The sequence below is a fragment of the Salvelinus sp. IW2-2015 genome, linkage group LG20 (genome assembly GCF_002910315.2).
Source record: "Salvelinus sp. IW2-2015 linkage group LG20, ASM291031v2, whole genome shotgun sequence".
NCBI lineage: Eukaryota > Metazoa > Chordata > Actinopteri > Salmoniformes > Salmonidae > Salvelinus > Salvelinus sp. IW2-2015.
In genome coordinates, this window is record NC_036860.1 from 44,175,953 (window position 1) to 44,201,929 (window position 25,977).

Consider the following 25,977-nt stretch of genomic DNA (forward strand, 5'->3'; position numbering starts at 1 on the left):
GTGGTTATAACAGAAATAGCTACATCTTATCATAGACATACATTGGGAAAAAATGTACTTTATACTGTGAATTGTGTGATCAAAGTCAATGAGGAAAGAAACATTTTCAACAATTTATTTGAGAAATGCAGCTATCACACAATAAAATGGTGTAAATAAATGTATGACAATAATTGCAATTCTTATTAGACTGAATCAAAAACGTTGATCTTTATTTGTAATCATTCTTACAAAAAGAACACAGTCTTAGATCAAAGCAGGTAGCCTAACAGTTAAGGGCGTTCGGCCAGTAACCGAAAGGTCACTGGTTTCGAATCGCCAAGCCGACTAGGTAAAAAAATCTGAAGATGTGCCCTTGAGCAAGGCACTTAACCATAATTGCTCCTGTAAGTCGCAATGGATAAGAGCGTCTGCTAAATGACTAAAATATAACAGTATTTCAATCACATTGGACCTAGAAGAAAGTACTCCCAGAAGACTTATGTAATAAGAATACATTTTCAGTTCTGTAATTTACATAACCAGTTGCATAAACATAAAAAAATTACCTATACATAAATTCAAATCACAAAAAACTTGAGTTGAAACTAAGTGTTTTGTTGCATACTAAATCTAATGATTCCCTCAAAAACTTGCAATGGTCATTGATCAACTTTATACAGACAAAATAAGTGGTTTCAAGTCAACATATCAAATTTCCAATAAGTAAGAGGTCAGCTCTTGTCACAAATGCTGAAGACAGACTACAATTTATACAAGAACAAGTCAACAGGCTGGCATACTTGCTCATTAGGGTCATGAAATTAATTGGATTTAACTTTCATTGTTAGGGTACATCTTATTCTTAACGTAACTATCAACCATAAAGTCCAGGTCATGTCTGGCATAATGTATGACTCTTGGATCTGTGTTTGTCAGGTGTGTTCTGCAGGTACATCTGAAAACGTTTACGAGAAGCATTGCCGTCGACATCCTCAAGGCCCAGGACTGGCAGGTTGCTGAGCACCCTCAAGAATGCAAGCACATTGGGGAAGAACTTCACTTTAGCAAGCTGCAGCGTCTCATGGACGGTGGAGGGCAGGGTCACCATGCCCCTATTTTTTCCACTTCACCCTCCAGCAGTGAAGCTCAGCAGGGAGAGTGTCTGCGTTGGGAAGGTCGTTCCTATACATCTCCATGTTGTTATCTTCAGACATGTTGAATTTCAGCTGCCCCATGACAGCAGGGACGAGCGTCAAATATCTCAGGGCGTTAAGGTGGTTCTCAGAGAAGAGGTCATTCAGTTCTTTGATGACCTGGCTCACCACTGGGGCAGTCAGGTGCTCTTTGAAGTAGCTTTCGGGCTGGATCTCTGTTCCAGCTTCTGGGCGGTGCTTTCTCAAGTACAGCCTGGGAACCTTGACCGGAATCTCTAGCGCAGCAGCTAGGTTAACAGCCTCTTCGAACTAGAACTCATGGTACACCTCAATGTTATCCAAGACCTCGTTCAGCGAGTGTAACACAGCGGTCAAGCTGCTTGCAGCAAAGTAGACATCTGTTGTTGGCCCTTGCAAGTTCTTGCCGAAGGTCCTTGTGAATGACAGGGTGTTTTTCAGCACAACCAACGCTGCAACAAACTCAAAATCAGCCAGAGCCTCTGATATCTCCAAGGCATCATGTGTGTCTTGGCCACCTCAAATGAATCATGCCTCATTGTCCAGTTGGTACGGCAGGCCTCTTTCAGATCACTGGCCTTCTCTTCATTGCCCCGGTAGAAAATAGAGATGGCATTCTCCAACTCCAATTGCAGTGAAGGCGACTTGTTGAAAAAAGACTCAATCTTCTTGAAAGTAGACATGACAATCTGAATGCCTGTCAAAGCCACTCCACTTGCCAGTGAGACATTCAAGGCACAGGTGGAACTTGGCGTGTGCACTGCTGTGGGATACTTCTCTGTGAGTTTGGTTGCAATGGCTTTCATTTTGCTAGAATGCACACCGGAGCTGAAGTGGGCCTGCCCTCTGCAGTAGTCCATATTCAAGCCCCATTTCTTTGTCACCTCAGTCAGCAGCCTCTCCATCAGGGTCTCCTCATCTCCCTCAAAAGGAAGGAATCCCACAAACTCCTCCCGCAAGCAGTTGGCTTGGTTCAAAAAACGTAAGAATATGGGGATATGGCACTCACCCGAGATCTCGACCACATCGTCAGTGACCAATGAGAAGTGACCCTCTAACTTCCTGTAAGTGTTTATCACGGACACAGTTCTCACAGACCTCCATCATCTGCCTCTGCTGGGTGGAAGTGCAGCACTCTGCATTCACAGCGCTAGTCTCAAACCTTTTCCTGAGAGCTTCGTCACCACCAGCATTCATTCGGTACTCCAAAAATGCCTGGAAGTTGCCTGGAAGTCTGTGCTTCTTCTCCTCAGAGGTCAGCTGGGGGGGGCTGGTTTGTCTCAGAGTCATCTTGGCCTTCACCATCATCTTTGCTAGTCTTTGATTGGTCCACAGAGTCCACTATAGGAAAATAAAGTAATATTGATTAAAAATAAGATGAGTATAACTTTTTGCTTATGTGGGTCCTGTGATAGGGCATTGTCTCATGATGAAAAGGGAAATACATCCATTACTAGTCATTCAATTTAAACCTATAATATTATTGCATTGCAATGCATTCAGAAAGTATTCAGACCCCTTGACTTTATCCACATTTTATGTTACAGCTTTATTCTAAAGTTGAAATAACCCCCCCCTCAATTTATACCCAATTCCCCATAATGACAAAGAGAAAAGAGGTTATATTTGTTGTTGTTGATGTATTACAAATAAAAAATAGCATATTTAAATAAGTATTCAGACCCTTTGCTATGAGACTCGAAATTAAGCTCAGGTGCATCCTGTTTCCGTTGATCCTCCTTGGTGTTTCTATAACTTTATTGGAGTCCACCTGTGGTAAATTCAATTGATTGGACATGATTTGGAAAGGCACAAACCTGTCTATATAAAGGTCCCACAGTTATGGGGGATGCCAGAGCAAAAACCAAGCCATGAGGTTGAAGGAATTGTCCGTAGAGCGCAGAGACAAGATTGTGTCGAGGCACAGAAAAAAATCTACAGATTTGAAGGTCCCCAAGAACACAGTGGCCTCCATCATTCCTAAATGTAAGAAGTTTGGAACCACCAAGACTTCCTAGAGCTGGTCGCCAGGCCAAACTGAGCAATCAGTGGAGAAGGGCATTGGTCAAGGAGGTGACCAAGAACCCGATGGTCACTCTGACAGAGCTCCAGATTTCCTCTGGAGATGGGAGAACCTTCCAGAAGGACAACCATCTCTGCAGCACTCTACCAATCAGGCAAATACAGTGGCTAGATGGAAGCCACTCCTCAGTGAAGGGCACATGACAGCCCGCTTAGAGTTTGCCAAAAGGCACCTAAAGGACCGTCAGATCATGAAAAACAAGATTCTCTGGTCTGATGAAACCAAGATTGAACTCTTTAGCCTGAATGCCAAGCGTCACGTCTGGAGGAAACCTGGTACCATCCCTACGGTGAAACACGGTGGTGGTGGCATCATCATGCTGTGGGGATGTTTTTCAGTCGCAGGGACTGGGAGACAAGTCAGGATCGAGGGAAAGATGAACGGAGCAAAGTACAGAGAGCTCCTTGATGAAAACCTGCTCCAGAGCGCTCAGGACCTCAGACTGGGGCGAAGGTTCACCTTCCAACAGGACAACACAGGAGTGGCTTTGGGACAAGTCTCTGAATGTCCTTGAGTGGCCCATCCAGAGCCCGGACTTGAACCGATCGAACATCTCTGGAGAGACCTGAAAATAGCTGTACAGCGACGCTCCCAAACCAACCTGACAGAGCTTGAGAGAATCTGCAGAGAAGGAATGGGAGAAACTCCTCAAATACAGGTGTGCCAAGCTTGTAGCGTCATACCCAAGAAGACTCGAGGCTGTAATCGCTGTTGAAGTTGCTTCAACAAAGTACTGAGTAAAGAGTCTGAATACTTATTTAAATGTGATATTTCAGTTTTATTTTTAATACATTTGCAAACATTTCTAAAAACCTGTTTTTGCTTTCATTATGGGGTATTGTGCAGATTGAGAAAAAAATAAAAAAACATTTTAGAATAAGGCTAATGCAACAAAATGTGGAAAAGTCAAGGGGTCTGAATACTTTCTGAATGCACTGTACATTGAAACAGCCTCAACATAAGATGCACAACTTACTTTTCCTCCCTTTCATTTGCCTTGCTTCATCTTCACTCTGTAGAATATAATAGCAAGAGAGAAACAATAACAAGCTGTTTCATTTGAGTATGACTAGTGATTTGTTAAATGGAAAAGAAACCCCTACCAGCTCTTTAATCCTCTTGCGTTTCCTACTTTGTGGCTTATTGAGTTGGGATTGTAAATCAAAGATGGTTGGTATGGCATTATCCTTCAGCCTTGTACTGTAGGAACTCTGGAAGTATGAACGATTTATTAAACTACCTATTTGATGGGTGTGTGTAGCACTAAATAAGTACACATCTCTGTTCAACTACATCAATTTCAAATGTTAAACGTTTCAGCTAAGCCAAAATAAACAAATGCCAAGCAAATTGCATCAGTATTACTTACTGCTTTACAAATCACGGATGGTTCAAAATGCTTAGCAAAGTCTGTAGTGTCTGTTCAGCTGGTCAGGTGTTTAATCTTCAAGATCCTTGCCATGACAGTTTTCCACCCACTGTTTGCATCTGTGCACAACAGACAAAACAAACTATTCTCATTCATACATTTAGCTTCATTGAATGAGATTGAACATTAAGAACGAGTTATTCAAACACTGATCGTCAGTGACCAATGAGAAAAACGACCCTCTCTGACTTCCTGTAAGAGCTCCTCACGGATACAACTTTAAAAAACAAACAGTTCTCATTTATACATTTAGCGATCATTGAATGAGATTGAACTAGTTATTAAAATACTGAAGATATGATTGCTATAGTTAATGGTATAATCACACAATCACATTGTGTGCTGTGTTGACAATAACATGCAAACTAAAACATGGTGTCTCGCTAGCAAGCAGCTTGCTGTATGTTTTAACAACCAAACCCCAAAAGTCTGGTTATGCAATTATTCTTCTAGCATGCTGCAAAACTAGCTACAAGCTAGCCAAATAGCTTGCACAGTGCACATATTTAGCTGACAGCTAACGTTAACTTAGTTAGCTTAATGTGCAAAGTCAAGCATGGAAAACCGTCTTATTAACGTACCTTTCAGTGTCCCTTGGAAACCTGAAGAATAGCGATGCTGACCGATTACTTTTTATGGTGCAATTTGGTGCTGCGCAAAAGTTTGACATGGTTTGCTTATGCTAGTATAATGCTTTTCAAAAGTAATTTACTTCAATATGAACTTATCCAGAAATTAGTAAAGAATGGACTCGCACGCAACAGTGCTTTATGTGGCGTGGAGGAATCAACGCGACAAGCGATTAAACCACGACCTTCCCACAATGCTTTGCTAAAATTACCCAGTGCGCATGTTTGTCACCGCTCTGTTCATATCACCTCAGGGTTCCAATACTGATATTAGCTTTCCTTGCGCCCTTCGGATCAAGACATGCCTGCACAATTATTCACACAAGACATTTCAAGAGTTTTGACATTGTTCATGTTTGGCCCTCCGAAACTCGTTAGCCAGGTATAGGACAGCATTTTCTAACTTACCATATCCCAATTTGACTAAAATTACAGTCCAGCAGGAGGGCAGTTGGATCCAGTGAGTAATCAATGAATACATTTCTTTGTTAAGGTATGTTATTGCATGATTTCCCATTTCAAAAGCAATAATTCCACCAGAGAACCATTGTTATAATTTTATTGAATAGTGTCACTTTTCCTGGATGTGCAACACACATTTCTTTATTTCCTACCAAATTATTGAGGGTGATAAAAGGTGTGCTGCACGTAATTTATCCATGGTAAAACCTAGTGGTAGATATTAAATTATCAACTCTGCATTAAAATAAACAATACATTCATTAAACAAACACAGTAAGACAGCAGAGAGAATATATACAACAAATAAAAGAGAAGGTGTAGCAGGTCAAGCTATGGCAAATGTCCCTTCCTTATGAGAAGTAACAACTAAGACAAACAGAAAACAAAAAGGCATGCCTAATTGAGGCACCCAGTCTTATTGTATTAGTAAATCTTGCCACACAAAGCCCATATTATCACAATTTGGATTAACAACCATTATGGATGGTAAAACAGCAAATAATCTATTTTCATTATTTTAAAACCCCTTTTGTAAAGTGCCCATCAGTTCCATATTCTTTCTATTCATTTTCAGGCCTTCTCGTCCCACTCATCCAAAGACTCAGATCCTCTCCAGGTCTTTGGGATGGTCAGGCAGGTCCTCCAGGAGAGCAGGGTTCCTCCTGTAGATGTAAGCGTTGGCATCGTCGTCCAGATTCACCAGCTCTGCCAGCGAGGACACACAGGTGTCGTGGTCTGTCAGCATCACAGGCAGGTGGGATGACTTGCGCTGGATGCGACAGGAACGACGGACTGGTGTCAGGAACTTCAGATCCTTGATGGCGTTTTTTCGCCTGGAACCACTTGCACATGCCTCACCGTTGATTGTTCTCTTAACACTAGAAGGGGAAAGAGATGGACAGAATTGTGTGGTTAGTTGACAGCCATGTTCAGTTTAATATACATTTCAATATAGAGATGTGAAGTAGTGATGTTCTCCATGACCTCCAGAATTTCCAATAATTGTATGGAAGTGATTGTAAAATAGGTATTTAAGATAAGAAATATCACCTTTGAAGGTATGGAGTTGTCTTCAGATTGTATTTCACCATGGAGGCTCCCTCTGGTGTAGTCTCCATCAAGCATTCGTCATCATAATCACTATCGACTTTCTCAACATAACCCTTCCTTACTTTCTTCTCTGAAGCTCCCGCTCCTACTTCACTTTTCACTTCCTCAGACCTGTCAAAATTATTCTCAGCAAACTCATTCCTCTCTTCAAATCCATAATTTGTCCCGCCCTCCACGATTTTCTCTTCAGATTCCTTTTTCTCATGTGGCTCTAAAAGAAAAAAAAGAACACACCAATGAATATAACACATGACTAAAGTTTACATGATAAAATGTTACTCTTACATGATTTGAACCTTCCAGTTGCATGATTTGAATCAGGCAGATGATGCCAAGTGAGCAAGTGCATTTGACTGTTTGCTGTGAATGTACTGACCACAAAACTTACCATCCACACATGCTGAGGGCGTCTCCAATGCCTCCAAAGCATCACAAAGGTTGACCACAACCTGTGATAAGACATAGGACAGTGGTGGTTAGGTTATATTTAAGAATGTTGATGAATAAAAGTACAGTACCAAAATAATAAATTACTAAACAAAGGTTTCTTACGTCATTCATTTGAACCTCTGGATCAATAGGGAGAAAATATGTATCAGAGTTGTCAAGCAAGTCCAGCGTCGTGTTCATTATCAGTTGAGTTGAGGCACAGGCTGCCTCCTGCTCAGGGACCACCATGTCATTTTTAGGCCGAACAGTCGGTTCAGGCTCAGGACCAGGTTGTTGTGACGTCTGATCAGAGGGCTGAGGCTCAACATTGGTCTTTTGTGGTGAGAAGGCTGTGAATACTGGGTGGACTTCAGGCTTGGGCTGCACAACTGGTTTATACTTTGGGAGTGCCACTGCTGATATGGGAGGCCTTTTCAGAGTCTTTCCCTTGGATGCCAGCCACTGTGCCAGCTTTTCTCTGGCAATCAATGATAAAAAACATCAGTTAAAACCAGTGGTGGAAAAAGTACCCAATTGTCATACTTGAGTATGAAGATAAAGATATATATAGATAACTTAATAGAAAATGACAAGTAAAAGCAAAAGTCACTCAGTAAAATACTACTCGAGTAAAAGTCTAAAAGTATTTGGTTTTAAATATACTTAAGTAAATGTAATTGCAAAAATATACATAAGTATCAAAAGTTAAAGAAAAAATCATTTCAAATTGCATATATATATTATTAAAACGGCACAATTTTGGTTTAAAAAATAGATAAATAATTTACAGATAACCGGGGACACACTACAACACGCAGATATAATTTACAAACAAAGCATATGTTTATTGATTGACCAGATCAGAGGCAGTAGGGATGACCAGTGATGTTGTCTTAATAAGTGTGTGAATTGGACCATTTTCCTGACCCGTTAAGATTTCAAAATGTAACGGACACTTTTGCGGGCCAGGGAAAATGTATGGAGTAAAAAGTACATTATTTTCTTTAGGAATGCAAAATTAAAAGTTATCAAAAATATATATAGTAAAGTACAGATATCCCCAAAAACTACCCAAGTAGTACTCTAAAGTATTTTTACACCACTGGTTACAACTATTTTGAGCAGTTGACCAAAGTACCAAAAATATCAGTTATTGGACAATTCAAGAATGTTAAACAAAAATCACAAACCTTTTCTCTTCAGCAGTCTCTGTGTTAGCCCTGTACTGGCTTAGGGTGCTGGCAACCGGAGGCTTGCGAACTTTGTCAGTTGTCATCTTAGGCTTGGTTCTCTGTGGCAGCTCTTTCTCCTTTGATGTCATGGCAGACCTACTGGAGCTTTGGAGAGCTGTGGTAAGTAGAGCCATTCTGGCAGGAGGGACTGCAGAGCAAAAGCCTGTTGGACGGCATGTGGCTGGGCACTTAGAGACTGGAGGAGGCCCATTGGACACAGACTTGGATTTTGAGGGTTGACATATTTGAGGGGGCTTGAACATGGAACGCTGAGGCAGGTCAGCAACAGCTTTGGGCCTGACCTTTGTCAAATTCCCAGGCTTTTGGCTTTCAGCTTTGGGTGCCGAGGTCTTGGTAGCTGCTTTGCTTTCTACCCCTCCCTCCAGGCCACTAGGCTTCCTGAAGGTGCTTATTTTGGATTGGACAACCTTTCCTTTGTAGGTGCCAGGGACAGGTTTAGCTGGGACGGTAGCTGGCTCTGAGGCCTCTGCAACCAGTTTTCTCTGTCTGACAGCCTGTTTGGTGAGTAAGGTTTGGCTGAAAGTGTTGCGTCTCTTTGTATCACCAGCGGTTGCCATCTTGACCTTCTTCAGAGCATCTTCTCCCTTTCCCAAGTCCTCCTTTTTATTGCTCTTGGAATGCAGAGGGGCAGATGGAGCTGCCACTGTTTTAGTAGAAGCAGCTCTGGTAATAAAGGACTTAGTGGGTCCACTTGCTGGTCTGGCATTCTCTTTGTTACCCTAATAATAGCAGACAGGACAAACAAGAAATAATACATTGAACAGAAAAGTAGTAGGCCTAACAGAAGAAAAAAAGAGCTACATTACCTTTTTCAAGTTGGTGTTATTTCTTGTAACTGTATCCATTTTCATTGGTGTCACAAATGGCAGACCCCTTAAATATTTACAAATATACTTGTTCAGTAACAGACCTTGAATAAATAGATAAAAAGCCAGGAAAAATATGTTTTACAAGGAATTCAGCTTGTATAACGTCAGCTGGCTACTAAAATGTCTTCTCTGTTTGGTTATCTATATGGCTAGTTACCCACCTAACTAGCAGCTTAGCCTCTAGTAATAAGAATCTTTGATATTAGTGTTGTTAGATAGCTAGCTGAAAGGCGTTTTTCGACCACGTTGTCTTGCAAAACGTAGATTAAACTGGCTAAATGTACAGTACGTTAGCTAGATGGAAAACTTCAAAATACTGGTGTCAATTTCAATAGCAAATTAGATAAACAATTTTAAATCGCGCTTACCTTCTGATTCAATGTATTGTAGACAAAAATAAAAACGGACAGCCACAAGCTAAAACGTCCCTCGCAAAACAAACCCCGATTCAACGTTGGCGCTGTATTACGGAAAATAAGATTGGTCCGGATTGGTCGAGATGTTGTCGGGAAAACTCAATTTAGCCAATCGAATGTCTCGAGATTAGGTCATAGGACAATTTGGAGGAGGGTTTGGGCGGGTTCATCTGAGATGAAGGCATACGTCTGTATTTTTGAATGTTTGAACCATAATAGAATTCCTAAAATACTGTCTGACTGCTACACCCAGACCAGAGAGGAAGACAACAACATTTGATATAACTTTTATAAAAAATGTATAGACTGATTAACGTCCTAATGGTAATCCAACTTTAGAATCACCTACATGCTGCTTTATTAACCGAGATCAATTGTGTATTGCTGCGTTCATAACCAAGTGTGAAGATGTTAATCACAAGTTTGCTATGAGACTCGAAATTGAGCTCAGGTGCATCCTGTTTCCATTAATCATCCGTGAGATGTTTCTACATTTACATTTAAGTCATTTAGCAGACGCTCTTATCCAGAGCGACTTACAAATTGGAAAGTTCATACATATTCATATTTCTACAACTTGTAGTCCACCTGTGGTAAATGCAATTGATTGGACATGATTTGGAAAGGCACACACCTGTCTATGTAAGGTCCCACAGTTGACAGTGCATGTCAGAGTGAAAACCAAGCCATGAGGTTGAAGGAATTGTCTGTAGAGGCAGAGACAGGATTGTGTTGAGGCACAGATCTGTGGAAGGGTAGCAAAACATTTCTGCAGCATTGAAGGTCCCCAAAAACAGAGTGGCCTCCATCATTCTTAAATGGAAGAAGTTTGAAACCACCAAGACTCTTCCTGGAGCTTGCAGCCTGGCCAAACGTAGTAATCAGGGGAGAAGGGCGAGTGGTCACTGACAGAGCTCTAGAGTTCCTCTGTGGAGAAGGGAGAATTTTCCAGAAAGACAACCATTTCTGCAGCACTGCACCAATCAATTCTTTAAAGACTCCCAGACCATGAGAAACAAGATTCTCTGGTCTGATGAAACCAAGATTGAACTCTTTGGCTTGAACGACCCTAAGTACACAGTGAAGACCACGCAGGAGTGGCTTCGGGGAAAAGTCTCAATGTTCTTGAGTGGCCCAGCCATAGCCGGACTTAAACCCGATCGAACATCTCTCGAGAGATGAAAATAGGGGTGCAGCGACGCTCCCCATCCAACCTGACAGTGCTTGAGAGGATCTGCAGAGAAGAATGGGAGAAATTCCCCAAATACAGGTGTACCAAGCTTGTAGCGTCATACCCAAGAAGACTTGAGGCTGTAATCGCTGTCAAAGGTGCTTCAAAGTAAAGAGTCTGAATAATTATGTAAATGTGTTGTATTTTTTTAAATAGATTTGCAAAAATGTCTAAACCTGTTTTTGCTTTGACATTATAGAGTGTAGATTGATGAGGGGAAAACTATTTAATACATTTTAGAAAAAGGCTGTAACAAAATGTGGAAGAAGTCAAGGGGTCTGGATAGTTTCTGAATGCACTGTATATGCATCTCAGGAGAAACAGGGTTTCCCATAAGGATCTTTAAGCTCTGCCAATTCACAAAAGGTGAACACATTTTGAAAGGGTGTGTAGAGTATCTATTGGCACTGTAATGCTGTACAGGTGACAAATAATCTTGGCAATGTTGATTAACATGGAACAAGCATATCTCCTGTCCCGTTTTAGTAGTGCCAAAAATAAGCGGTCTAATATATATATATCAAATTTATTTATAAAGCCCTTACATCAGCTGATGTCACAAAGTGCTGTACAGAAACCCAGCCTAAACAGCAAGCAATGCAGGTGTAGAAGCACGGTGGCTAGGAAAAACTCCCTAGAAAGGCCAGAACCTAAAGAGGAACCAGGCTATGAGGGGTGGCCGGTCCTCTTCTGGCTGTGCCGGGTGGAGATTATAACACAACATGGCCAAGATGTTCAAATATACACTACAGATCAAAAGTTAAACACCTACTCATTCAAGGATTAATTTATTGTTACTATTTTCTACCTTGTAGAATAGTGAAGACCAACTATAAAATAACACACGGAATCATGTAGTAACCAAAAGTATTAAACAAATCAAAATATATTTGAGATTATTCAAATAGCCACCCTTTGCCTTGACAGTTTTGCACACTCTTGGCATTCTTTCAAACAGCTTCATGAGGTAGTCACCTAGAATGTATTTCAATTAACAGGTGTTCCTTGTTAATTTGTGGAATTTCTTGCCTCTTTAATGCGTTTGAGCCAATCAGTTGTGTTGTGACAAGGTTTGGGTGGAAAACAGAAGATAGCCCTATTTGGTAAAAGACCAAGTCCATATTATAGCAAGAACAGCTCAAATAAGCAAAGAGAAACGACAGTCCGTCATTACTTTCAGACATGAAGGTCAGTCAATCCGGAAAATTTCAACTACTTTGAAAGTTTCCTCAGGTGCAGTCGCAAAAACCAAGCGCTGTGATGAAACTGGCTCTCATGAGGACCACCACAGGAATGGAAGACCCAGAGTTACCTCTGCTGCAAAGGATAAGTTCATTAGAGTTACCAGCCTTAGAAATTGCAGCCCAAATAAATTCTTCACAGAGTTCAGGTAACAAACACATTTCAACGTCAACTGTGAATTGCTGCAAAGAAACCACTACTAAAGGACACCAATAAGGAGASACTTGCTTGGGCCAAGAAACACGAGAGATGGACATTAGACCGGTGGAAATTTGTCTTTTGGTCTGTAGTCCAAATTGCCGATTTTCGGTTCCAACCAATGTGTCTTTCTGAGACGCGGTGTGGGTGAACGGATGATCTCCGCATGTGTATTTCCCACCGTGAAGCATGGAGGAGGATGTGTTATGTTTGGGGGTGCTTTGCTAGTGACACTGTCTGTGATTTATTTAGAATTCAAGGCACACGTAACCAGCATGGATACCACAGCATTCTGCAGCGATATGCCATCCCATCTGGTTTTGGCTTAATGGAACTATCATTTGTTTTTTGACAGGACAATGACCCAACACACCTCCTGGCTGTGTAAGGGCTATTTTACCAAGAAGGAGAGTGATGGAGTGCTGCATCAGATGAACTGGCCTCCACACTCCCCCGACCTCAACCAAATTGAGATGGTTTTGGATGAGTCGGACCACAGAGTGAAGGAAAAGCAGCCAACAAGTGCTCAGCATATGTGGGAACTCGTTCAAGACTGTTGGAAAAGCATTCCAGGTGAAGTTGGTTGAGAGAATGCCAAGAGTGTGCAAAGCTGTCATCAAGGCAACGGGTGGCTATTTGAATAATCCCAAATATAAAATGTMTTTTGATTTGTTTAACACTTTTTGACTACTACATGATTCCATATGTGCATAAATTGGTCATCAAATTTAATCTGATCTTCATCGAAGTCACAACAATAGACAAACATATTGTGCTTAAACCAATAACACACAAATAATTGTATTTTTCTTGTCTATATTGAATACATAATTTAAACATTCACAGTGTAGGTTGGGAAAAGTATGTGAACACCTAGGCTAATGACTTCTCCAAAAGCTAATTGGAATCAGCTAACCTGGAGTCCAATCAATGAGACGAGATTGGAGATGTTGGTTAGAGCTGTCTTGCCCTATAAAAAACCCTCACAAAATTTGAGTTTGCAATTCACAAGAAGCATTATCTGATGTGAACCACAAGAAGCATGCCTAGAACAAAAGACATCTCAGATTTGGTCATTTTCTGCAAACAAATGCTCTAAATGACAATATTTTTATTTGGGAGAAATGTTGTCAGTAGATTGTAGAATAAAACAAAAATATTCATTTTTCCCAAATAGATACCTATTAATAGTAAAACCAGAGAAACTGATAATTTTGCAGTGGTCTCTTAATTTTTTATAGAGCTATATGTATGTGTGTGTTTCCTGATCTTATATTTCTCAGATATAGGACAGACACTTCAGAACAAATTTCCCTTAGATTTCTTTTTGTGGACTATCTGTTGTTCCATGTAGTAAATCTGTTTTTTAATGGGTTTGTAAGCAGTAAGGCCAAATAAAAAATTTCATCAAATCAATTTAAAATATTTTTTGATTCTTCATTCGGTTTTAAAATTCAAAATCACATTGCAAAATTATCCTTGGTATGACCTTAAAACAAGTCCATGTACTATAGCTTAGTAGAACCCTAACTTTAACTACTAAGATGGATAATAATATTGACTGCATGAATACATTTATTTTTCTATGTCGTTCACAAGATTGAATTAATGAACAGAGACAGTGTGGGCCTGGGGAGGAGGGCCTGCCACAGGGTACGTGTTCTAGCGGTTTCAAAGTAGAATCTGTGTGACTCTATCTAACGTTTCTTACATGACCATCACTCAAGCTAGCTTTCGCCAGGTTAGTTATAATAAGGGCCACCAACAAGTAACGTTAGTTATTTAGCTAGCTAGCTGCCTGCCTTCAATGCTTGGTAGCTGTATTGACACACAAGACAGGGAGCTTATATTAAAAACCACCAAACATTGAGCTAAAGCTAGCTAGCTGTCAGGTGTGTGTGTGTGTGTGTGTACACTGTCCAAGGATAGCTCAAGACAATCCAGCCCCAGCTAACACGGCTTGACATATCAAGTTTTGAACATCACCCTCTCTCTGCCATCAGGTGAGTATAGATTAATTATCAATTGTCTATATGGTGTATGTAGCAAGCTATAGCTGGTCCTTCCCTCCACCTAATAATGGCAGAGATTAAAGGAATTAAGATTGAACAATTCAGCGATCTATCTTTCAGTTATTCTCAATGGTAATTAGTAAGTGTACTGTATATCTATAGAGAAATAGGTGGGCATACTGCGTATGGGTGAGATTGACGTTGGCAGTGTTGACAGCGACACATCACATATAGGCTGGCACAACACTGCTGCCCTTCCTTGCATGGTATGGCTCTGTGTATACAAGAGTATAATGCCAGATTTCCCTGTTTTTCTAGAGAGAGACAGGTACAGTGTGTAATGTGCGATTAACTAAATTGACTTTGCATTTGACTCTGTGTATAATCTTCATTCTCCATAGAGATGCTGGATTTACAATCCCTCATATCCCACACATGTTCAGTAGAGAGTAACATCCATAGACATGGAGCTGCTGCATCATCTAGACCAATTCCTACAGGTAACACGCACACAGGAATGGATGAGCTCACAGAAAGGCTTAAATTCTGCACCGAGAATCTTATGAGCTATATGTGTGTGTGTGTGTGTGTGTGTGTGTGTGAGGTAAGGGGGCAGTGTGTGTTTCCTGATATGTACAGTGGGGCAAAAAAGTATTTAGTCAGCCACCAATTGTGCAAGTTCTCCCACTTAAAAAGATGAGAGAGGCCTGTAATTTTCATCATAGGTACACTTCAACTATGACAGACAAAATGAGAAAAAAAATCCAGAAAATCACATTGTAGGATTTTTTATGAATTTATTTGCAAATTATGGTGGAAAATAAGGAGACACAGGATGAGCAGTAGAGGGCGTTGCAGGAGCAGATGTGACACTATAATACAGTTTAATTTACACATATCTCATTTGCTGCAATATTGTGTGAGCCAGTACATACACTTCCTACCTAACACAAATTACACATCATCCCAAATACATTTGCAAGATAGCAACCTCCTCTTAACTGCTTGCCTCCTGTTTAAAAAAACTCTCATGTCCATTTACAACATTAATATACTCCAAACTTAATCTACAAATACACATACCTCCTAGATATCCTGACCAAACCCTTCAATGGATTCTTCCAGGTTAATTCTCAAACCCATGCATACAACACAGGACACTGCGATAACCTTCCCCTTCCCCTTCCCCACTGCCACACCACACATAAGCAATTCTCTATAAGATACAGAGGTTCCTACTTTGGAATTCCTATCTTCACATTTCCAAAACATAATCAGCCCTCAATATATACACTAACGTTCAAAAGTTTGGGGTCAGTTAGAAATGTCCTTGTTTTTGAAAGAAAAGCTACTTTTGTCCATTAAAATAACATAAAATGGATTAGAAATACAGTGTAGACATTGTTAATGACTATTGTAGCTGGAAATGGCTGATTTTTAATGGAATATCTACATAGGCGTATGGAGTAGAGGTCGACTGATTATGATTTTTCAACGCTGATACCGATTATTGGAGGACCAAAGAAGCCGATACCGATTAATCGGCCGATTAAAAAAAAAATGTATTTGTAATAATGACAATTACAACAATACTGAATGAACACTTATTTAAACTTAATATATAATACATCAATCAAATCAATTTAGACTCAAATAAATAATGAAACATGTTCAATTTAGTTTAAATAATGCAAAAAGAAAGTGTTGGAGAAGAAAGTAAAAGTGCAATATGTGCCATGTAAAAAAGCTAACGTTTAAGTTCCTTGCTCAGAACATGAGAACATATGAAAGCTGGTGGTTCCTTTTAACATGAGTCTTCAATATTCCCAGGTAAGAAGTTTTAGGTTGTAGTTATTATAGGAATTATAGGACTATTTCTCTCTATACCATTTGTACTTCATATACCTTTGACTATTGGATGTTCTTATAGGGACTTTAGTATTGCCAGTGTAAACAGTATAGCTTCCGTCCCTCTCCTCGCCTCTACCTGGGCTCTCAAACCAGGAACACATCGACAACAGCCACCCTCGAAGCATCGTTACCCATCACGCCACAAAAGCCACGGCCCTTGCAGAGCAAGGGGAAACGACTACTCCAAGTCTCAGAGCGAGTGACGTCACCGATTGAAACGCTGTTAGCGCGCACCCCGCTAACTAGCTAGCCATTTCACATCAGTTACACCAGCCTAATCTCGGGAGTTGATAGGCTTGAAGTCATAAACGGCTCAATGCTTGAAGCATTGCGAAGAGCTGCTGGCAAAACGCACGAAAGTGCTGTTTGAATGAACGCGTACGAGCCTGCTGCTGCCTACCATCGCTCAGTCAGACTGCTCTATCAATATCAAATCATAGATTTAATTATAACATAATAACACACAGAAATACGAGCCTTTTGTCACGCCTTTTTATGTCTCTATTTGTTTGGTCAGGGTGTGATTTGGGGTGGGCATTCTATGTTCTGTTTTCTAGGTTTGTGCATTTCTATGTTTGGCGGGTATGGTTCTCAATCAGGGACAGCTGTCTATCGTTGTCTCTGATTGGAATCATACTTAGGCAGCCTTTTTCCCTTGTGCCAATGTGGGAAGTTGTCTTTGTTAGGGTACTATTACCATTGTAAGCTTCACGGTCCGTTTCTTGTTTTGTTGGCAACATTTATTCAAATAAAAAGAATGTACGCTCACAACGCTGCACCTTGGTCTTCCTTTAAAGACGGCCGTGACACCTTTGGTCATTAATATGGTCGAATCCGGAAACTATAATTTCGAAAACAAAACGTTTATTCTTTCATGAAATACGGAACCGTTCCGTATTTATCTAACGGGTGGCATCCATAAGTCTAAATATTCCTGTTACATATGCACAACCTTCAATGTTATGTCATAATTACGTAAAATTCTGGCAAATTGGTTCGCAACGAGCCAGGCGGCCCAAACTGTTGCATATACCCTGACTCTGCGTGCAATGAAGGCAAGAGAAGTGACACAATTTCACCTGGTTAATATTGCCTGCTATCCTGGATTTCTTTTAGCTAAATATGCAGGTTTAAAAATATATACTTCTGTGTATTGATTTTAAGAAAGGCATTGATGTTTATGGTTAGGTACATTCGTGCAACGATTGTGCTTTTTTCGCAAATGCGCTTTTGTTAAATCATCCCCCGTTTGGCGAAGTTGGCTGTCTTTGTTAGGAAGAAATAGTCTTCACACAGTTTGGAACGAGCCAGGCGGCCCAAACTGCTGCATATAATTGACACAATTTCCCTAGTTAAAAGAAATTCATGTTAGCAGGCAATATTAACTAAATATGCAGGTTTAAAAATATATACTTATGTATTGATTTTAAGAAAGGCATTGATGTTTATGGTTAGGTACACGTTGGAGCAACGACAGTCCTTCTTCGCGAATGCGCACCACATCGATTATATGCAACGCAGGACACGCTAGATAAACTAGTAATATCATCAACCATGTGTAGTTAACTAGTGATTATGATTGATTGATTGTTTTTTATAAGATAAGTTTAATGCTAGCTAGCAACTTACCGTGGCTTCTTACTGCATTCGCGTAACAGGCAGGCTCCTCGTGGAGTGCAATGTAAGGCAGGTGGTTAGAGCGTTGGACTAGTTAACCGTTGCAATATTTAATTTTAATTCAAGGTTTAAAGGTTGCAAGATTGAATCCCCGAGCTGTCGTTCTGCCCCTGAACAAGGCAGTTAACCCACCGTTCCTAGGCCATCATTGAAAATAAGAATGTGTTCTTAACTGACTTGCCTAGTTAAATAAAGGTGTAAAAAAAATACAGATTTCCGATTGTTATGAAAACTTGAAATCAGCCCTAATTAATCGGCCATTCCGATTTAATCGGTCGACCTCTAGTATGGAGGCCCATTATCAGCAACCATCACTCCTGTGTTCCAATGGCACGTTGTGTTAGCTAATCCAAGTTTATCATTTTTAAAGGCTAACTGATCATTAGAAAAGTATTTTGCAATTATGTTAGCACAGCTGAAAACTGTTGTCCTGATTAAAGAAGCAATAAAGCTGTCCTTCTTTCGACTAGTTGAGTATCTGGAGCATCAGAATTTGTGGGTTCGATTACAGTTTAAAATGGCCAGAAACAAAGAACTTTCTTCGGAAACTCGTCAGTCTATTCTTGTTCTGAGAAATGAAGGCTATTGCGTGCGAGAAATTGCCAAGAAACTGAAGATCTCGCACAACGCTGTGTACTACTCCCTTCACAGAACAGCGCAAACTGCATCTCCAAAATGCAGCTGGAGGTTGAATGTTTGAAGGGGTAGGGACTATAAAAAGTTTGGGAACCACTGTGTTAAGTAATTATTAAACCAGTTACAGTACATACAGCCTGGTCTAGGCCAATTGAGGAAAGCCTCTGAATTAGCAGTGAGCGATCAACAGTATCAAAAGCCTTTGACAGGTCAATGAAGGGGGCAGTACAATGTTGCTTTTTATCCATACAGTTAACCACATCCTTTATAACTAGGAATGCAGCAGAGATGGTGCTGTGATCTGGTCTAAAACCCGACTGACGTACATTTCAAATACATTTCAAAGATAAGAAAGCTGAGAATGAATCAAGGATTCTAATATTTTAGCTTGGCAAGAAAGTTTAGACATAGGGCCATAATTATTTCGGCCACAAGGGTCACCACCGTTATGAAGGGGGTGTACATGGGCCGCCTTCCATATCTTGGGAATAGTACCAGATTTAATCGTCAGGTAAAAAACTATGGAGCGGGTTTTGTGTTTAACATGACCCCAGTCATGTGCATCTTGTCAGGCATCGGTGTGTCTCAGGTCCTCACCCCGTAGACTGAGATAAGAGAGGAATGATAATTCAGGGCATGACTATGAGGCAAACTTGGCCCCCAGATGGCACGGTACAATACATGTTTGTTCATAACACCGAAATGAGGCGCTGAGAATGTGTCCATTGATATTGGATGTCATTCTAACTGATGAAGTTGGGACACATTTGATAAGGGTGAAGCGATCTAGTGAGATCTAGGCCTGGTCCAGTAACAACCCATAGGCACTTGTGTAGGTCTTTTTAGTCCACTGATATCCTGTACCATTTTGTCCAACAGGTGGCCAGTGGGATTTTACTGGTCATGACCTTCTTCCTCATCACTTACACCTTTCACTCCACCTGGGTGACCAGCGATTTGTATTGATGACTTAACATGGGACTGATAAGTGGGAAAATCCTATCATCTGTTAATGGCTGCTTGTTACCTGTGACTGCTGAATTTCAATTAAACTGTGTTTCTATTGACCGGTAGGCCATGGGGTCCACCGAGGAAAAGGCCTATGAGCTCATGCGGGAGCTGGATGTCAGCTACATCCTGGTCATCTTTGGTGGACTGATGGGTTACTCCTTAGGCGGTATGTCTACAAAACCAGTAGAAACTATCAATCCCCATCACTCTATGGAAAATCACTTTGTTGAATTATTACAGCTACTTATTATTACAGCTTCTTAACATATGTATTTCAGATTAAGTTATTGAATTAATGATAATTAGAGTTGTCAATGTCTAATACATAGATTAGATGGAGCACTTTGTGCATGTCCATAAATACATTTCAACTTGAGAATGTTACTAATGCTTTAGATCTGCTAACACTTCCAAGTTCCTGTGGATGGTGCATATAAGGGGCCATATTACAACCTATGTATTGTGATAATTACTTTGTTTGCTCTATAACCTGTTAACTCATATGCCTTGCGACCGTAATATATAGGCCTAAAGGCCGAGACAATAAGAAGACACAGTGGCAGAATAAATTCAACCATACTTTTTTATTATCACAACACCGGATAACAACCTCTGTCCAGTGAAGTCCATAAAGCATATTGCATGTACAGTAACAGAGGGTTACATGACCTACAGCATGGTCAAGTAAGTTAATGTTTCCAACATTTTCAGACCACAAAACAACTATTGATTTAGAACCAGAGAGAGTTAACGCTAGTTGCAAAGAAAACAGGAGCTGCCTCCACCATTCCAGCACCATTTCAATTTCAACATTTCAACATCATCAAATCACCTCTGCTTAGTCTAATACAATGACAACTAAAAGATACCAAAAACAATTTAGTCCAATCAAAGTAATCTAAATATGATGTGACTGTCCATAGTTCTGATTTCTGTGTGCGTGTGTGTTTGTGTGTGTGTGTGCGTTCCTGTAAGTAGAAAAACATGTTGACTCACCCTACTTGTAGAGAAACACCAATGCCATCCTTCTCTCTTTCATGTTGACGAAACGGTCTATCACTCTGTTATATAGTACACACTATTATTTTTTTGCTGTCCTAGGCTACCTGGCTAAAATGCTTGCTCGCTAGCCTAACTTCCATTCATCGGCAACGTTAGTTAGTTAACGTTAGCCTTCTAGGCCTACATCTAGTTAAATACTGGACTTACATTCTCTCAGGCCAGGGGCAAAACAATGCATGAATTATTGGTTGGATCAGAATTGCCGTTACAATCATTGGCCGGTACAGAGAATTAAGTATAACCACAAGTCCAAATCCCTATCTCCATCCATGGCTAATTTAGGAAAAGGCAAATTTTAGCTAGCTGGCTAGCTAGCAACCGGAGGACAACAACACGAGATGTAACAATTCAAGTTTTTCTGTCAATAACGTAATACTCTGAATGGGATTTGATAGGAGTGACGCCAAAATCCAAGCTGGCTTCCCTTGACACTTTTTTTTGGTGCACCAGGACCATTCACAGTTGAGCCAGTGGTGACCCGTCATTTGTTCTGTGCCTGTTTTGCATGTTATTTTGCCATTAATATGTTTCACATATCAGTTTGCAAACAATGTGAAAAATATATATATCATTGAGTTAATAAAACCACATACAAACATGGTCTCTTTTTTGCTTTCTTGAGTAAGGCATCTCCAAAATGCATTTGTTTCAGCCTAGCTCAGTGCTTTCTGTGGGGCAGCCAGCAAACAATATAGAGCGTAGGGGTTGGTAATGTTCTCTAGTTGTGCCGTGATTGGCTCAGTGTTCTTTCTCTCATGGAGACACTACGTCACCACAAAATCTATGGGGAGACCTCGAAAATTCAAGCCCCTTGTGTGCTGCCATAGAGTTATATTAGAAGTGCCCATCCAAGAAGGCTCAAGGTCATTTGGCCACAGATAAGATGTTGTTAAATCACGTTATATCTACCATAGCTTTGATTGGACTGATCATGTCAACATCATCATTTAGAAATCTTAGCTAGCAAGCTAGCAGTCATCATCATGAATTAAGTCGACAATCTACTGGCAAATCCTTTTGAAAACGTATCGCTGCTCGTCCGCTATTGGACATAAACATTACACAACAAGTTGGAAATCACAAATTCGACAGTGAATCAGGAATCAGTGGCTAACTGGGTGTGTGGTCCAAGTCTGGGTTTAAGGGTCTCTTTTCCAAGCTTAAAAGGATAAACATTCTACATTGGCCATGCTGTCGATGCAGCATGACTTCTGTTGCGTTCAAAACAACTGGAAGCTCGGAACTGGGAAATCTCAGACTTCAGTGGTTCAAGACAACTGGGAACTCCGACTGGGAAAATACGTTTTGAAAGGTCATCCGACTCTAAATTCCAAGTCGGGAACTCTGGCCTCTTTCTAGAGCTCCGACCTGAAGATCACTAACGTCATGATTCAACCTTGTTTTTTCCGAGTGCCCAGTTGTCTTGAAACCACCATAAATCCATAGAATGCCAGACTTTGATGACATAAATAGCCTACTGTTCTGACTTGGTTGTACACATGTAACCTATAGTCTGTTTTAGAGAAATGTCATCATCAAATATTGTGAGAGCTTTCATTGTCTGCTTATATCTCCCCTTTATTTATCCTACAATTCTGACTTGGTGTACAAGGAGAATACCTTAAGAACCGCCCATGTTCTGAATTCTGTTGCTGTATATTTCAAAAGTGCTGAACAAATAGTTATATTGACTACGTCTGTCCTAGCTCGTTCATTAATGTTTTAATCAAAATTACAGATTCACTCTAATCCGCTCGTCGTCCTTTTTTGCCATAGTTTGTACATCTCAATTGTCAGTAGAAACCACATTTGTTTAAGCAAGGCAGCCATATCAGCTATGTTTTTTTAACCTCTACAGTATTGGTGTCCTGACCTCGGGACCGTTGAGCTAACGTAGGCTAAAGCGATTAGCATAAGGTTATAAGTAACAAGCACATTTCCCAGGACATAGACATATCTGATATTGGCAGAAAGGTGAAATTCTTGTTAATCTAACTGCACTGTCCAATTTACAGTAGCTATTACAGTGAAAGACTTATCGTGCTATTGTTTGAGGAGAGTGCACAGTTATGAACTTGAAAATGTATTAATAAACCAATTAGGCACATTTTGGCAGTCTTGATACAACATTTTGAACAGAAAGGCAATGGTTCATTGGATCAGTCTAAAACTTTGCACATACACTGCTGCCATCTAGGGGCCAAAATCTAAATTGCACCTGTGCTGGAATGATACATTATGGCCTTTTTCTTGCATTTCAAATATGATGCTACAAAAAAATACAAAAAAGCACGTTTCTTTCTTTGTATTCTCTTTGACCAGATCAAATGTGTTATTCTTCTACATTCATTTCACATTTCCCCAAACTTCAGTGTTTCCTTTCAAATGGTATCAAGAATATGCATATCCTTGCACCTGGTAAGGTGTTGTTGGGACTCTTTAAAACATTTTTTTTTAACTAGCCAAGTCAGTTAAGAACAAATTCTTATTTACAATGACAGCCTACACAGGCCAAACCTGGATGACGCTGGGCCAATTCTGGACCGCCCTATGGGACTCCCAATCACAGCCGGATGTGATACAGCCTGGATTCAAACCAGGGTGTCTGTAGTGACACCTCTAGCACTGAGATGCAGTGCCTTAGACYGCTGCGCCACTCGGGAGCTCTGCTGTTTGGACAGCTTTATGTAGGCCCTAACCGTTTGTAGGCACAGTTTGTCACCGTTATAGTGCAATTCATGTATTGTTTAGTATTTTGTTGTGTATTTTGTTGTGTAGTGGCTTTGCTGGCATGCATCTCAAAACGTATTTTTGAGTTTGCCCTGTCGTGGAAATTCTTACACAGGAACACTCAAACTCAATCTTAAATTAATCATTGTTTATTTGTCAGCGCGCTGGAGAGGTTCCAACCAACTCAATGCACCATAGAACACATGTCAATCAGGAGCTCTCCTTGGGCAGTCCCAGCAGTTGTCTTATATGGCTATACACAGACAAGTTATATTTGCATGATTTAGCAGAATTAATTAATCATTACCGTTTTGTTTCATTCATGTGACCGACCAATACTGGTTCATGACATGTGACAGACCAATACCTCACGCCGGTTCTTCTCTCTAAGCTGAGACCTTGAAACTGAGATATCTTTCATTCGTTCTCAAAACAAGGTCTGGGCATACTGCCAAATTGTCTGGGCGTACTGCAAATTGTTCAGTCAGCCACTTGCATGAACACAGAAATTGGTTTTGTCAAACCCTGATCTCTTTCACCTGTCTTAGTGATTGTCTCCACCCACCTCCAGGTGTCACCCGTTTTCCCCATTAGTCCCTGGGTATTTATTCAGGTGTTCCCTGTTTGTCTGTTGCCAGTTAGTCTTGTCAGGTCAACCAGCGTGTTTTTCCGTGCTCCTGCTTTTTCTTATCTCTCTTTTGCTAGTCCTCCCGGTTTTGACCCTTGCCTGCCTTGACTCTGAACCCACCTGCCTGACCATACTGTTTGCCCTGATCTCGAGCCTGCCTGCCATTCTGTACCTCCTGGAGTCTGACTTTGTTTATGATCTTTTGCCTGTCCGTGACCATTTTCTTGCCTACTCCTTGGATTATAATAAATATCAGAGACTCGAACCATCTGCCTCCCGTGTCTGCATCTGGGTCTCGCCCTGTGCCCTTATAGGTTTATAGAACAGCACATAAATATAACACAGAAAAAGTTATAAGAAAAGCACAAACATTAGAATTCCCATTACAGCCCCACCAACATTTACATGCTAAAATCGCCACTGGAGCTGGCGCAGTTAAGCCCATCGCTGATTGGCAAATGTTTTTATACTTGTTTTGTCAAGGGAGGCCAGATGCCCGCTGGCTTCCCTTGCCTTCAATGCTACGGGCAGAAACAATGTCATATTAATTTGGACAAGACAACATCAGATTGCCTACACCTAGAGAGACAGAGGGCACTGTGTCGCTCGCTCGATTGCATCTCCTGTGAGATACATTCAGCCTCTTGCAAATTGAAGGAAAATGAAACAGAAAGATTAACAAAAATTATTGGTCCATTTTTTGGGGGGGATGTCTGACTTCTCTTGGCATCCATGAATACACGCAACTGGTTAGTATCAGGTATGCCTGTCTGACATCATCCTCTATCCCTTCAAACTAATATCCTATTTCTCCTGATTTTCAATGATTTCCTGAAGTATCAGAGTGGTATTATACCTCATAACAAGTCTCCACAGAGGACTGTGTGGGAAATATTATATTCCTTTTCATTGTCTTGGCCCTAGTCATGATGTTCTAACCCTTGTTCCAGAGCGCCCCCCTGTCTATGACAGAGTGAGAAACGCTGAGAAAGGTTGCTTGTTCGAATACCCATGATCTGTAATGTAGGCCATGTCCAGCTCAAAGTTCTTGTGGCCGACAACAAGAACTTTGAGCTGGACATGGCCTACATTACGAGTACTGACTGGTCAGTATATACAAGCTAAATAACCCCCTTTACCTTCTGTGACTACTGTCTTAATCTCCTTTGTATTTATTCAGTCACACCCTAGAGTATTAGGGCATTCCAGGGGTTATTTATGTCAAATATCTCTAGTTGAATGTGTTGTTGTTTTCACTTTGTTGGCTCGGGTGTTCGAACAAGAATCCTCTCGGTTTCTGGCCAAATACTTTAACCTCTAGGCTACCTGCCATTACATGTAAACTCCTCAAACTCAACTCTGGACCTCGAAGCCAGACCCACTGCACTTTTTCATTGTTCCCCCCCTAATCAGGGACTGATTTAGACCTGGAACACCAGGTGGGTGTAATTAATTCAGGTAGAACAGAAAACCAGCAGGCTCCGGACCTAAGAGTTGAATACCCATTGATGTATTTTTATTTTAAAACACATTATTAACACTGTCCTGTGTTTACCCCCTTGAGGGCTTGTTGTCCGGGCCTCTGGCAGTCTCTATGGGGGTGCCACAGGGTTCAATTCTTGGGCCGACTCTCTTCTCTATATACATCAATKATGTCGCTCTTGCTGCTGGTGAGTCTCTGATCCACCTCTACGCAGACGACACCATTCTGTATACTTCTGGCCCTTCTTTGGACACTGTGCTAACAAACCTCAAAAACGAGCTTCAACGCTATACTAAGTCATACTAATTTCAAATTCCTTAAA

General features: G+C 40.7%; 1 protein-coding gene, 1 long non-coding RNA gene and 1 pseudogene across 3 annotated transcripts; 1 reads left to right on the forward strand and 2 right to left on the reverse strand.

The window, feature by feature from the left end:
• Nucleotides 1-101: 101 nt before the first annotated feature.
• On the reverse strand, nt 102-2,462 carry LOC111980422 (52 kDa repressor of the inhibitor of the protein kinase-like; annotated as a pseudogene).
• A 3,018-nt stretch (nt 2,463-5,480) lies between these two features.
• Nucleotides 5,481-7,413, forward strand: LOC139029440 (uncharacterized). The gene is made up of 2 exons (XR_011481735.1): nt 5,481-5,788; nt 6,332-7,413. It is a non-coding gene; the product is annotated as an uncharacterized lncRNA (long non-coding RNA).
• On the reverse strand, nt 5,841-9,894 carry LOC111980421 (cytoskeleton-associated protein 2). 2 transcript variants are annotated; one of them, XM_024011155.2, is made up of 7 exons: nt 9,787-9,894; nt 9,356-9,422; nt 8,487-9,268; nt 7,420-7,774; nt 7,256-7,316; nt 6,808-7,078; nt 5,841-6,635 (listed from the first exon to the last, which is right to left on the reverse strand). In XM_024011155.2, exons 2-7 carry the CDS (start codon nt 9,398-9,400, stop codon nt 6,359-6,361), a joined length of 1,791 nt encoding a protein of 596 aa, XP_023866923.1. In that variant the 5' UTR covers nt 9,401-9,422; nt 9,787-9,894; the 3' UTR covers nt 5,841-6,358. The 2 variants fall into 2 exon arrangements, with proteins under 2 accessions (XP_023866923.1, XP_023866924.1); XM_024011156.2 differs by having other exon boundaries at nt 9,356-9,459.
• Between the last annotated feature and the right edge of the window lie 16,083 nt (nt 9,895-25,977).